We start from the raw sequence: 12713 nt of genomic DNA, 5'->3' as shown, positions 1-12713 counted from the left end.
CAATTTTCAGAAACACAAATGTACACATATATATCAAAATAAACTTGAAAAGCACGTAGATTAGGCAATAGAGCTTTCATTTCTGGATCTTCATGGTATTTCACTCTATAAATAGTATATTAGATGAATTGTTACTTGACATATACATAACTGTATATACAATAAGCTCTGATGTCTTTATAATTATAAGAAGTTTTGCTGGCTTTCATTTGTCAACGTCATGTAGGGGGCGTCTTACTGTGACATCTTGTCAACATCGTAAACACGATTGAAACTCACCTTGAACTTGAACTATCTATCTCATCCCCTTGATTTTCCGCTTGGTGTTTCAAGGATTGTGCATTGCAACAGCTGTTGCTGATGTTGATCAACCGATGCGAATGTGGGTGTAAATTTAAGAGACGACAGTGGTTGAGATCGTTTCTAAATACATGAAGATCATTTTACGTCATTAACGCTAGAGTTGTGTTAATTATACATGTATCGATCTATTTATTAATATGTTGGATTTTTAACGGGCACGAATACTGTGCTGTGTAGAAATGCTACGACTAAGCCCCTGAAAACACATCGGACTTTAATTAATACTCGAGCTTACATATATTATGTTTAAAAAAGTGGCGAAACGTGAAAAGATCCAGAATAATTTACCAGAAATGAACTGAAATCACAAAATTCACCTTGGAGACGCGTTCGCACTGTATAAATAGTACATTACCTACATCCCAAATGATAATTTCATATTCAGCATTCCCACACTTTTTTTTTTGTCGTATTTCATAATGCACTTGAAATTAGGAACACTGTGTAAAATTATTCCGAAATTGTCTTGTTTTCAATTCTCATCAAAGCAGGAAATCACAGATCTGACAAGTAGAGTAATTAGTGGGGAAGAGTAATTAGTGTCAGAGAGCGTGTGTAAATTTCATCAGCTTTTTGTTGAGTTTTGTTTAATTATAGCCGTAAGCATTACGACTCACCCTTGCAATATCGATGTAACAATGGTCTTAACAATACAACCATGTGCGCGCTTACACCCTTGAGCTACAATAGTGACACGACATATTTTATAAGCCAAACATTTCAATCAGTATTTTGGTTGCCATTTATGTTAAAACTTTCGATCATTGAATTTTTGGCAGCGGAGTCGACTTCGAAAACGTACTTGTTGGTCATAGGGACATCATTCAGCCAGTTGACTACGATAAGTCCCCGATTTTCCTTTGCTTATTCAATTAGGCCTACTCGACATAGAGCCAACCTATAATCGTGTTCTTTCTGACATCTCTGCTACGACACGGAAAGGTCTAAAAACGTGAAATTATAAACAAAGTTCCTAACGATAAATTAGAATGGTATTCTCTCTAGAATATATCAATACAATTTCTTTCTAGAATACATTTATAAAATGTTACTCAACAACATATTTATAAAATGTCATTCTAGAATATATATTCATAAAATGTCACCCTAGAATATCTTGATAAAGTGTCATATAATATCCATTCATAAAATGTCATATAATATCTATTCATAAAATGTCACCCTAGAATATATCTAAGAAATGTCACAACAGTCATTAACGGGGTTTTTTGCTCGAGTTCAAAATATAATTATACTCTTTTTTAATACAGATAGAGAATAAAGAAAAATATTTTGGAGTCCTTCAGCTTGAAACAATGGTCAATTAAATTTGTAAATATGTGGAAGTAAATTCATCTAACATCTGACCAATAACTGTATGTTATCACAGACAAGAGAACGAAATTGTAAATAGAGACGCAACGCTGTGACAAAAAAAAGGCGAGTTTTTGTCAACTTGACCACAATATTTCGTTGAAAACTTATTATTTAGAAACGTCCCTATATGCATAGAATCTACCTAATGCATAAACCCTATTAATTGGCTTATGAAAATTAAATGCCATTGCATGTAGATACAGATTGTCAACGTTTTACATGCACTATAAACATTCCAATTCGACATAAAAAATTTCAATCATTTAGACAATGGTACATTAGAAATATCGGTCGACCTGGTCGGTTCGGGTTTAGGTTGATCAACACCGGTCGGATCTGGTTTGGCATTGTTTCACTGTACAACTTGAATGGTTAGTCCTCTACAGAAAGTAGTTCTTATATCATTTACGTAACATTAAAGAGACACCGCTTTTTGAAAAACATTGTTGAGTCATATTCAAAGAAAAGATGATTAGATATTCAAATTAAGTCATAAATATGAAAATAGATTATAAACAGCACGTAAACAGTTGGCTACATGCCAAACATTGCACGCGGATGAATACAATAGTGCGACAGCACATTTAGCTGAAACGCAAACAAACACCTCTAGGACATCGGGGACATACATAGTGCTTGGAACTGGTATAAATTGTTGAACAGAAACGTCTGTACAACCACATCAAGTTCTGCTCTCGATCTGCATAGTTTCTTGAATTTATCTTTATTTTTTCGCGAACTGAAAACTTCAGGACTTTCTACTTTGTGGACCGGAAGTTTAGTACTTGGTCAACATTTCGTCTTGCATCATGTTTTGACAAAAGCACAGGGGTGATACGTGTTACCCCAGGATTTACTGAAATCCTAAAGAGAAAATCCACTACCAAGGAGAACAACCTTTTAAACACAAAATGGAAGTTGTAAGTGAAATCACATTTTTTTTAGATATTCCTATTTGCACTATGTGATTGTCGATGACCTTATAGGGTGGGAGTATGTAATACAGTATACAAGTAATAATAGAGGGTGTACGGTTGCCTTATGATAAAAGATATAAATATTTACTTTTTCCTTTACCATGGACCAGGCAATTTTCAAAAATAATGGGACATATTTATTTACATAATATATCTACCTGCATTACTGTACTGTACAGTAATGGAAGTGGAATATTATGTAAATAAACATGACCCATTATTTTTGTAAGTTACCGTAAGATTATAATATATACGCTCCTTTTTTCTGTATGTTCTCTATTAGAACTTGAAAGAGAAAGCTTTCTTATGGTAAGGGTTTGATAGGTTGCACAATCTCCATCCCACTGACGACATTATCATTAGCCACTACTTTTGGCACAATTGGACTTGACATGAATCAATTAACCTTTTTAAGCAGAAGTTAGACATTAGATTGGATTTGGCTAAAACCTGTAGTTGTATAATGCAATAATTAGTTAAAATGTTTTCTGTTTTCTTATTCAGTCGCCCATTCTGAAATCCTTCCTGGCAGGCACCTTTAGTGGATCATGTTCTACATTGCTGCTCCAACCACTGGACCTGGTGAAAACTCGTATACAAACTTCAGTCACATTCAAGTGAGTAATATACTTGATTCAGAACATCTTTTGGAAGATGGTCCAAATTTTTCATTGTAGACTGCAAGATAATGTTATCACATGTATTGGAATTAAACAAGAAATGATTCAAAAGAGTTGTGATGTTATGTTAACTCCTGGAAAAAAAATGGATTAATATTTTAGTATCCTTTATTACAGCACTCCAGGAATGGTAACTGTGGCACTTGGAGTTGTTCGTCAAGATAAACTTCTTGGGCTTTGGAAAGGATTGATGCCAGTAAGTTTTTGTGTTGAAATAATTCATTGTGTGAAATTATCATAATTTTTATGATCAATTTACATAGTATTCAACATGTTTGTATCCCAATTGTTAACATGTATTCTTGCTTGTTTACAGTCATTTTCAAGGGCTGTTCCTGGTATTGGATTTTACTTCACTTCAGTTCACTATCTGAGAAGTAATTATGGGTGAGTTAACCAGAGTTTCACTCATGTTTTTATTTCTGTAATAACAATATTTTACCAAAAACATTATCTTCAGCTGGTTGAATGTGGTCTTTGTGTCATGAAGTTACACTTGAAAAGGAGTCAGTAGGGAATGACGGGAACTTTTGCAATCCCAATCTTATGTGCATGACACATATGTGTTAAGATATTGTTATAATTATGAAATAACTGATGATGTAAATTTTGTTGAATTGCAGATCAGATAAACCCTCATTAGCAGAGTCGGCAGTAACAGGAATGTGTGCCAGGGCGATGTCTGGCATTATGGTAATCCCCTTCACTGTGCTGAAAACCAGATATGAGGTATATACTATAATCTAATTATACAGGCTTTGTAAAACAACACTAGTATTAAAATGGTGTGGCATTAATTCATGATTTTTATTAGCAAATTAATTTCAATACAGACCTTGGATTTCAGAGTGGACTTTTCAGCTACCACAATGGTTTGGCCAATGCCTTGGTATTGACCTACAGAACAGAAGGCTGTCGAGGTGAGTTAAGTAGTTTGATGTAGTTACCTACTCTTCATTTTGTCAGAACTGGATATTATTTTGAATTTTTTTGTCTCTGGTGAAAGTGAAAATGTTGATTTTTCTCTTTTTCATACTTGAATATCGAAAAATGTTTAAATCTTATGTAATTTTCTTTATTACCTGTTGCTTATAAAACTTTTTTTGTGTTGACAGCCTTGATCTCTGGTCTTTCTCCAACGTTAATGAGAGATGTACCCTTCTCAGGATTATACCTGATGTTCTACACCTACTTCAAACAGATTGTCAATGACAGTAAGTTTTGTGACCTTACACCTCAGTAGTTATACATGTAGTTAAGAGTATAGTTACTTAGTTCATTGGGCAACTTGAATGATAATTTTTCATTTCAGGAGACCCATGTATCATGTCAAACTTTTATGAAACTTCAATCGTTTTGAGAATTCTTCCAATATGATTTCACAAATACTTTTTAATTTTTACTGTTTGAGGTTTTGTGAATTGTTTACCTCAGATGATTCTTGTTAAATGAAAACAGATGATATCTTCTTCATGATCACAGCCACCAATTTTGATAACTGTGGTGAATTGCTGGTCTTAAGAACTTTCAGAACTACCTACAAAACAGTGATTGAAGATTTCATTAAAGAGGACTTTCACTATGAAATGTTAGGTCAATCAAATGTAAAAATGTTTTTAAAGTTTCTTGTCAGCAATTGATAGGAAAAAGATAAAAGGAAAAGTGTCTTGGCATCTCCAGTTTTTGCATCATTTGATATTTTAAACCTCATATTTCCATAGAGAACTTTCAGCAGACAATGGCAGGAAACTTGAAAACATTTGTTATTCTTTGGTTGACCTAATAACTAATGAATTGGGAATCTGAAACTTCAGAACCAGACCTAATGTAGATTTTTTTGTGTATCATTATTATAGATATGTCCTGTCCATCATAGCTCACCGTGAACAAGAGGTAAACAAACTGTTGTTTTAAACAACCACACAACACATGTGAAGGTCATAAAGGTAAATTGTGAAAGGTTATTTCAGATTTTTAGATTCAATTAATTATATTTTTGATTAAATGTTGTTGGCATACTAGCTACAACAAATATAGTCCCAAGAGTTGAGAAACCAAGAGGTAAACAAGGTTTTAGAGTCACTAATTAACAATCTAATTTCTAAGTTGACCATTTCTAACAAACATGTGCATGTTTAACATGATCTGTTGACTTTTAATGAAAACAATTGCTTTTTACAGTTTTTAGATGGAACTTCACCTAGAATAAAAAATGAATTTTCACCACTCAGGATAAAACCATATGGAGCAATTTTTTTCTCTATTCTTAGTTACAGTGCATGACATTCTACGGTACCAAAACAAGGTTGATTTTGAATTTTCTTAAATAAATATAAGTAGGTTATGCTATGACCTTATTTTTATTTGCAGACATTACAGATGAATCAAGAAGACCTGCACTTCATTTCATATGTGGCCTGAAAGCAGGAATGTTGGCTTCACTTATTACACAGCCTGCTGATGTCGTCAAGACACTCATGCAAACAGACGCCAAGAAACATGCCAAAGTGTTTGAAACTGTTTCGTATGTGTTTGAGGTGAGATACATTTCTTCACATATGGATCCATCTAAAGTCAGTCTGTAAAACACCTTCAATTAAAGAAAATGAAGAATAAAATTCAATTCCCCAAAAAGAATATTTCGTGATGTAATGTTACAAAACTTTACAGCAAAGTTGCTGTTCTGTGAACATGTGGAAGAACATTTGAAGCATAATCAAACATCTTCTATAAGTTAAAGAATAATTTTGATGTTGCAGAAATATGGTGCTCATGGGTTTTTGAGAGGTGTTGTTCCTAGAACACTTCGGAGAAGTCTTATGGCAGCACTTGCCTGGACAGTTTATGATGGGGTAAGTTATCATTTTGCCAATCAGTATAAAATCTTTGTTTTGTAAATGACATAAAATATTACTTAACTCTGTGATTGTATGAAGATGTCAATAACATTTTGATATCTTTACTTCAGGTTTCACGCAGGTTTGGACTTAAAGGATAAGAAGTCTTATGTAACCAGAATGTATTCCTACCAAGGATCTCAACATGTCGAACTAATGTACCATTTGTGTTCATATCTTTTTACAAGAGTGTAAAGACAGCTGATGAACTTTAAGCCTTACCCGAGTGTATGACTACATTACTTGTGACCAAAGAAATCTTCAGAACTGTGTTTTTTTTTGTTTTAAATGGTTGTTATGTGAACTATGGACAATACGACTGTTTGATACTGGAATTGTAAAATGTACTGACATACTTTATGAAAACAGATTTGTTGTGGGCATTTTTCAAAATTGTAATCAAAGGCTGTACATTTGACTAGTGCTCACCGCTTGTTAATCAAGATCTTATGTATATGATATTTAATGCAAAATGTCATCACCTCAAACAACTTACGTGCATATGAAACAGCATCATCACTATGAAGCAAGATATCTACTATAAATTGTGTACATACATGTGTTCAGTGAAATGTGTTTGCAGTGGATGAGCAATGGAAACAAATGTTGTTGGCATGAAGAGCATTTAACAAATTTTACCATTCATAAGACATGAAAATCAGAATTCCATTTAGTTAGTACCTGGTGAAAGGTATAGCACTGTGATGTCCATTATTGTTAGAGACAAGATTTCAAATTCTCTTGTTAAAAGTTATTTTGAGTTGGGTCATCCATAATCATGGCATATCATTTTATGATCTGTTATTTCTAATTCATTATATTAACTTTTAATATGGCAGCAATCATGGAATTATCTTGTGGATATCGCAAGATTGCGTTCATTTTTATACTTATGTCTTGTGCTGAAAATAATAAATGAATGATGGTTGCTTTTAACAGTGAGAGTTTCTGGAAACTGAGAAATTTTACAAAATAACTTTTATAAGTGTTTGAGAAATTGTGAATTGCGTTGTTTGTTTTCAGAAGAATGATTGGACAAGATGCATCATTGATAAAGAGATGAGAGAAAAAAAGAAACAAATTGTGAATATGGCTGGAATTTGATGTTTGGTTGAGTGTTCATTTCGTTTTGTTTTTGAATTTTAGCTACCAGTGTGTGCAAGATTAAAGATGTCGTGGGTTATATTTTGCTGTGTTGGACATGGGTTGCGAAATATAGACATATATTTATTTTAATATGACCAACTTGATTGATGTTTCTCTCGTTCAATTTATTGCATCTTAATATTTCATTAATTTTTATGAACTTGTTACAGTAAATTGTTTACTTGCAATCATGTCAATGAAGCATTAATATCAATTTAAATCACTACCTTTAATGTTGATGCAATCATATGAAGTCTGTGACTTTGTGTATTAGTATTGGAACTGAGTTCCAAAATATATTTTACTCATTATCTGGAGTAATCTATATCATTCCCATCTATTTAATAAATTGATTGATGTATAAAAGATTATCATTGTTCATTTATTCTTGGAACTAGCTGTGACCGAGTGTGTTAAAGATAGTTAAGAAATGAATTTCTGTGTACTAGGATACAATTACCTATTTTTCCCCTCCCTTACAGGTAACTTCATTATTGTACAACTGATGAAATTTCAATTCAAAACGGCTTCAACATGTTATTTTTGTTCTTCAATGTAAGGGAGAGCACTGTGTTGAACAAACATATCTCGTATTTATTCCTACATTTTTAGCCCACCATCATCAGATGGTGGGGTATTCAAATCGCCCTGCGTCTGTGGTCCTCCGTCCGCAAACAATTCTTGTTACCGCTATTTCTAGGAAAGTACTGGATGGATCTTTCTCAGATTTCATATGCAGTCTCCCCTTTGTCCCTAGTTGTGCATTGTACCTTTTTTGGACTGATCTGAAATCAAGATGGCTGACAGGCAGCCATCTTGGATTTTGAGAGTAAAATCTTGTTACCGCTATTTCTGAGGAAGCACTGGATGGATACTTCTGATATTTCATAGGTACTGGTTTCCGTTGGTCCCTAGTTGTGCATTGTACTTTTTTTGGACCGATTTGAAATCAAGATGGCCCACCGGCAGCCATCTTGGATGTCGACAGTAATACAGCACAAGCATATTTTCTTTGATATTCTATCATATTGATTCAAGACCATGTCCATTATCCACCTGTAACTGACTGCTATCTAATAATACTTTGGGATCTTTTCAAATGATATTTGCTAAAAGGTGCTTAATAAAAATATCTTGTACCATCATTGAGTACATTCAATGAAGACCAGTTCATGAACATTTACAAAACCTGTAACACAAAAAACAAAATAAACAAATCTTCAAGAACTGAAAACAGATCCTCTGGCATCTCTTGTTGAAGACTTAAAATGTTCAGAACAGGCAACCAACACATTGAATTGTTGAAAAGATACTGGCTAAACTTCACTGATCAAAATCCAAGATGTTCATCACATGATGGCTACCTCTATGTAAGAAAAATGTTTGATCATGATTTAACTTCAGATGTGCTAGGCTTGGTGAACAATTGAGAGGAATCGGCAAAGGAAATTTGAAAATGATAATCCTCTTATAATCAGGTCATTTTGTTCAGTAAGTTGGTCTGAAACCGATAGTTAACTATCAATGGAAACGGCACTGAATATGAGAAAAAGTTATTAAATATTAAACAAGAGGCCCATGGGCCTTAACGGTCATCTGACAAAAAGCAAGCCAAACCTAGAAAGTGGGTTGAGGTCATTCATTTGAACAAACTTGGTAGCCTCTCCTCCAAGCATCTTAACAGGCCCAATATCAGCACTCATGGACTTTTGCTTGTTGAGAAGAAGTCGTTTGTATATTTTAACGTGACCTTGAAAGTGGGTTGAGGTCATTCATTTGAATAAACTTGGTAGCCTTTCCTCCCAGCACACTACAGACCCAATAGTGGGCCAAGGTCATTCATTTGAACAAACTTTGTAGGGCTCCATGCCAGCATGCTATGGGCCAAGTATTAGCCCCCTAGGCCTTCTAGTATTTGAGAAGAAGTTATTTAAAGATTTTGACATATTTGACCCCTGCGACCTTGAAAGTTGTTCAAGGTCATTCATTTAAATAAACTTGGTAGCCTTTCCTCCCAGCATGCTACAGACCCAATATCGGCACTCATAGACTTTTGCTTATTGAGATGAAGTCCTTTGTATATTTTAACATATTTGACCCCTGTGACCTTGAAAGTGGGCCAAGGTCATTCATTTGAACAAACTTTGTAGGGCTCCATGCCAGCATGCTATGGGCCAAGTATTAGCCCCTAGGCCTTCTAGTATTTGAGAAGAAGTTATTTAAAGATTTTGACATATTTGACCCCTGTGACCTTGAAAGTTGTTCAAGGTCATTCATTTAAACAAACTTGATAGCCCTTCATCCCAGCATGCCACAGGCACAATATCAGCAATCTGAGCCTTTTGGTTATTGAGAAGAAGTTGTTTAAAGATTTTAACATATTTGACCCCTGTGACCTTTAAAGTGGGTCAAGGTCATTCATTTGAACAAACTTGGTAGTCCTTCATCCCATCATGTCACAGGCCCAATATCTACACTCTGAGCCTTTTGGTTAATGAGAAGAAGTTGTTTAAAGATTTTAACATATTTGACCCCTGTGACCTTTAAAGTGGGTCAAGGTCATTCATTTGAACAAACTTGGTAGAGCTCCATGCCAGTATCCTCTGTGCCAAGTATTAGCCCCCTAGACCTTCTAGTATTTGAGAAGAAGTCGTTTGAATGAAAAGTTTACGGACGGCGCACGGCGGACGACGGCGGACGAAGCATGATGACTATAGGTCATCGGACCCTTCGGGTCAGATGACCTAAAAAGGCAATAACTTAGAATGTTCAAAACCAAAGAAGGTTGCCTGTTAGATGATCAATGTATCGAATACTTCTACAATAACATCAGTCTTAACATCTCACAATTTATATGTATCTCCACACATTCTTTGAATTCATTCCCCTCCCAATGCCTTTAAATCAAAGTACTGAAATTACGGAAAGGCTGAACATGTTGATAACATTTATATATACAATATCTTGGTTGCTCTTGTTACCGTAAAAATCTGCAATTTTTTCGTGAAAGTTAAGGTCCACAGTGGGTAGCACACACATTACACAGCAAAAGAATTAAAATTTCTCATTTTTCTTTTGTTGAAAGATCAGATGTTTTGTGACCGAGTAGAGAGAAAATTGTCATCATCATACACAACAAAATATAATGATATATCTCTTAATTGAACATATTCCTTTGTATTTAAAAGCAATTAATTTTCAAAATAATTGATATATGATAAAAAAAGGAAGGGAGATACCTTCACCTTGCATAAGTAAATTTTGACATTGAAGCAAATAGACAACTCTGAATTGTATTTCACGTATGACTAACTTTTTCATAGATAGACTTGATTACAGTATACATTCTGTCAGTTGATTTATAAAATCATCTTATGATTAATACTATCAAAAGCCTTTTCGTCGTCTATGAAACAAGAAAATATCTTTTTTATATTACACTAAATAGCGTCTGTTGTTCCGAAACCAGGATGGAAACCAAACTGGGCATTTGGTATGACATTGTGATAATCTGAACACTATAGTAATCTGTCATTAAAACCAGAAGTGTACAGCTTAGACAGGCAACTTACTGAGGTCATGCCTCTACAGTTATTAACATCATCAATATATTATTAATATTATTATTTATGAAGAGGAATTATAACATCACATAACCAACTTTCTGGAAAAACACCTCCAATGAAAATCAAAACAAAAAGGAACAAAATTATTTTTTCCTTTACGAAAAAATCATTTAACAGGTTGTCTATACCTGGAGACTTAATGACTTTTAACTGTTTAATGACATTCAAGATTTCTTCAGTAGTTATTTCCTTGTCCAGCTCAGAAAAATACATTCATCAGGATTGTGTTCATCTACATCACTATCAATATTTTCAGCTTCAAAAAAACTTTTAAAGTGAGCATAAAAGTCATTTCCTGACAACTTTGAAGCAGCATTTGTCTTCTGTTTTATAAATAACTGATAAGTCAAAAAACATAAAGCACCGAAGGCAAGACATCCTTGTTTACATTTATATGGCTATTCTCTAGAGATCTTGATATGGTATGTTTGTGTAGATCTACATATGTACGCTCTGACTCAACGATTAAATGGGTGCTTCTGCCCAATTGCGACTCTTGGTCAGAATGTCACACCAGCTTATGTTTGGATTTTCTGCCCATAGTTGTGTTCAAATTGCATACTGTTTTTCATTGTGATACTTATGTACACAATATATGGATTTTAGTTGAATGATTCCACCGCAAGCAAAGTGAACCCTGCACAGATTGAGAAACATGTCTGCCACCATGAAACACCGCTCACAATACTTGCATCTTAATTTTCCTTTATTTTTAAAGTTAATGTCACATTTTGTAAAATATGAATATCAAAGAATATATTTTGTTAATATCATGTGATTTCAAGTTTTGATTACCGATAATTCTCTAACGCTAATTTTCATAATAATTAACTTCACATAAGTATCTAGGATATGTCAAAATAAAATCTTTAATCAATGTTATTCTCTTTAGTCACAAAAAATATGGAGAAACCTATTACACAATTTCATGTACCATATCCTAACATATCATATGTTGTTGCATATATCGTTTTATGCTTAATTTCACATCATATCATGGAGGACAAACATTACTGAAAATTACTTTTTATGTATATTGATATAATTATTTCAAGGTTTTAATATCGCTAGAATTCTTAAGATCTTTAAATTTATTAATAATTACATATAGATTGATGTCATGATATTTTGATATCTTTCTTATGTTTGGCTGATGATTGGCACTAACTACAAACTTTCAACTTCATCTGTTTCATTCTCTTTACAGAAATACAATGCATATGGATGCTAAATTTTAACACTTTTTCAAACAGTACTTTATTACTACATTATTCCAACTGCCAGTTTAGTCTATAAATTATAGTTACTTGTTCTAAATACAAACTAAGATTTTTGCGCTGTCATTTAACATATCAAAGAATGGTTTCAAATTACAATCATATTTATCTTGCATTAATGAGCGTGCGTCTTTCATTAGAGTGTAAATAATTTACGAAGCCAGAAAATTTCATTGAACAAGGTTAGAAATACAAAGAATATATAGTAAAATAAATGAAAACATGAATGACTTAAAGCCCGTCACTTTTCTGTTACACATGGCCACATCGTACACCTTGCCGGCTTGCATTCAAACTTATATAGGGTAGGTATTTGTCAATCCCACATTATCGGTATGGTGATGGTTTGAAAACGTCAGTCATTATATCC

General features: G+C 33.7%; 1 protein-coding gene across 1 annotated transcript; it reads left to right on the top strand.

Annotated features, from left to right (window-relative positions):
• The first annotated feature begins 2355 nt into the window (after positions 1-2355).
• On the top strand, positions 2356-7809 carry LOC132546879 (mitochondrial glycine transporter B-like). The gene is made up of 10 exons (XM_060210604.1): positions 2356-2660; positions 3222-3334; positions 3515-3593; positions 3714-3784; positions 4021-4126; positions 4245-4317; positions 4513-4611; positions 5768-5934; positions 6157-6249; positions 6366-7809. Exons 1-10 carry the CDS (start codon positions 2652-2654, stop codon positions 6393-6395), a joined length of 840 nt encoding a protein of 279 aa, XP_060066587.1. The 5' UTR covers positions 2356-2651; the 3' UTR covers positions 6396-7809.
• The last annotated feature ends 4904 nt before the right edge of the window (positions 7810-12713 follow it).

This window comes from Ylistrum balloti, unplaced genomic scaffold (assembly GCF_031769215.1).
Source record: "Ylistrum balloti isolate Yb309-2 unplaced genomic scaffold, AGI_CSIRO_Ybal_v1 Utg369920, whole genome shotgun sequence".
In the NCBI taxonomy this organism is placed as follows: Eukaryota; Metazoa; Mollusca; class Bivalvia; order Pectinida; family Pectinidae; genus Ylistrum; species Ylistrum balloti.
Note: the sequence above shows the minus strand (reverse complement) of the source record. Positions and strands in the feature narration are given on the sequence as shown.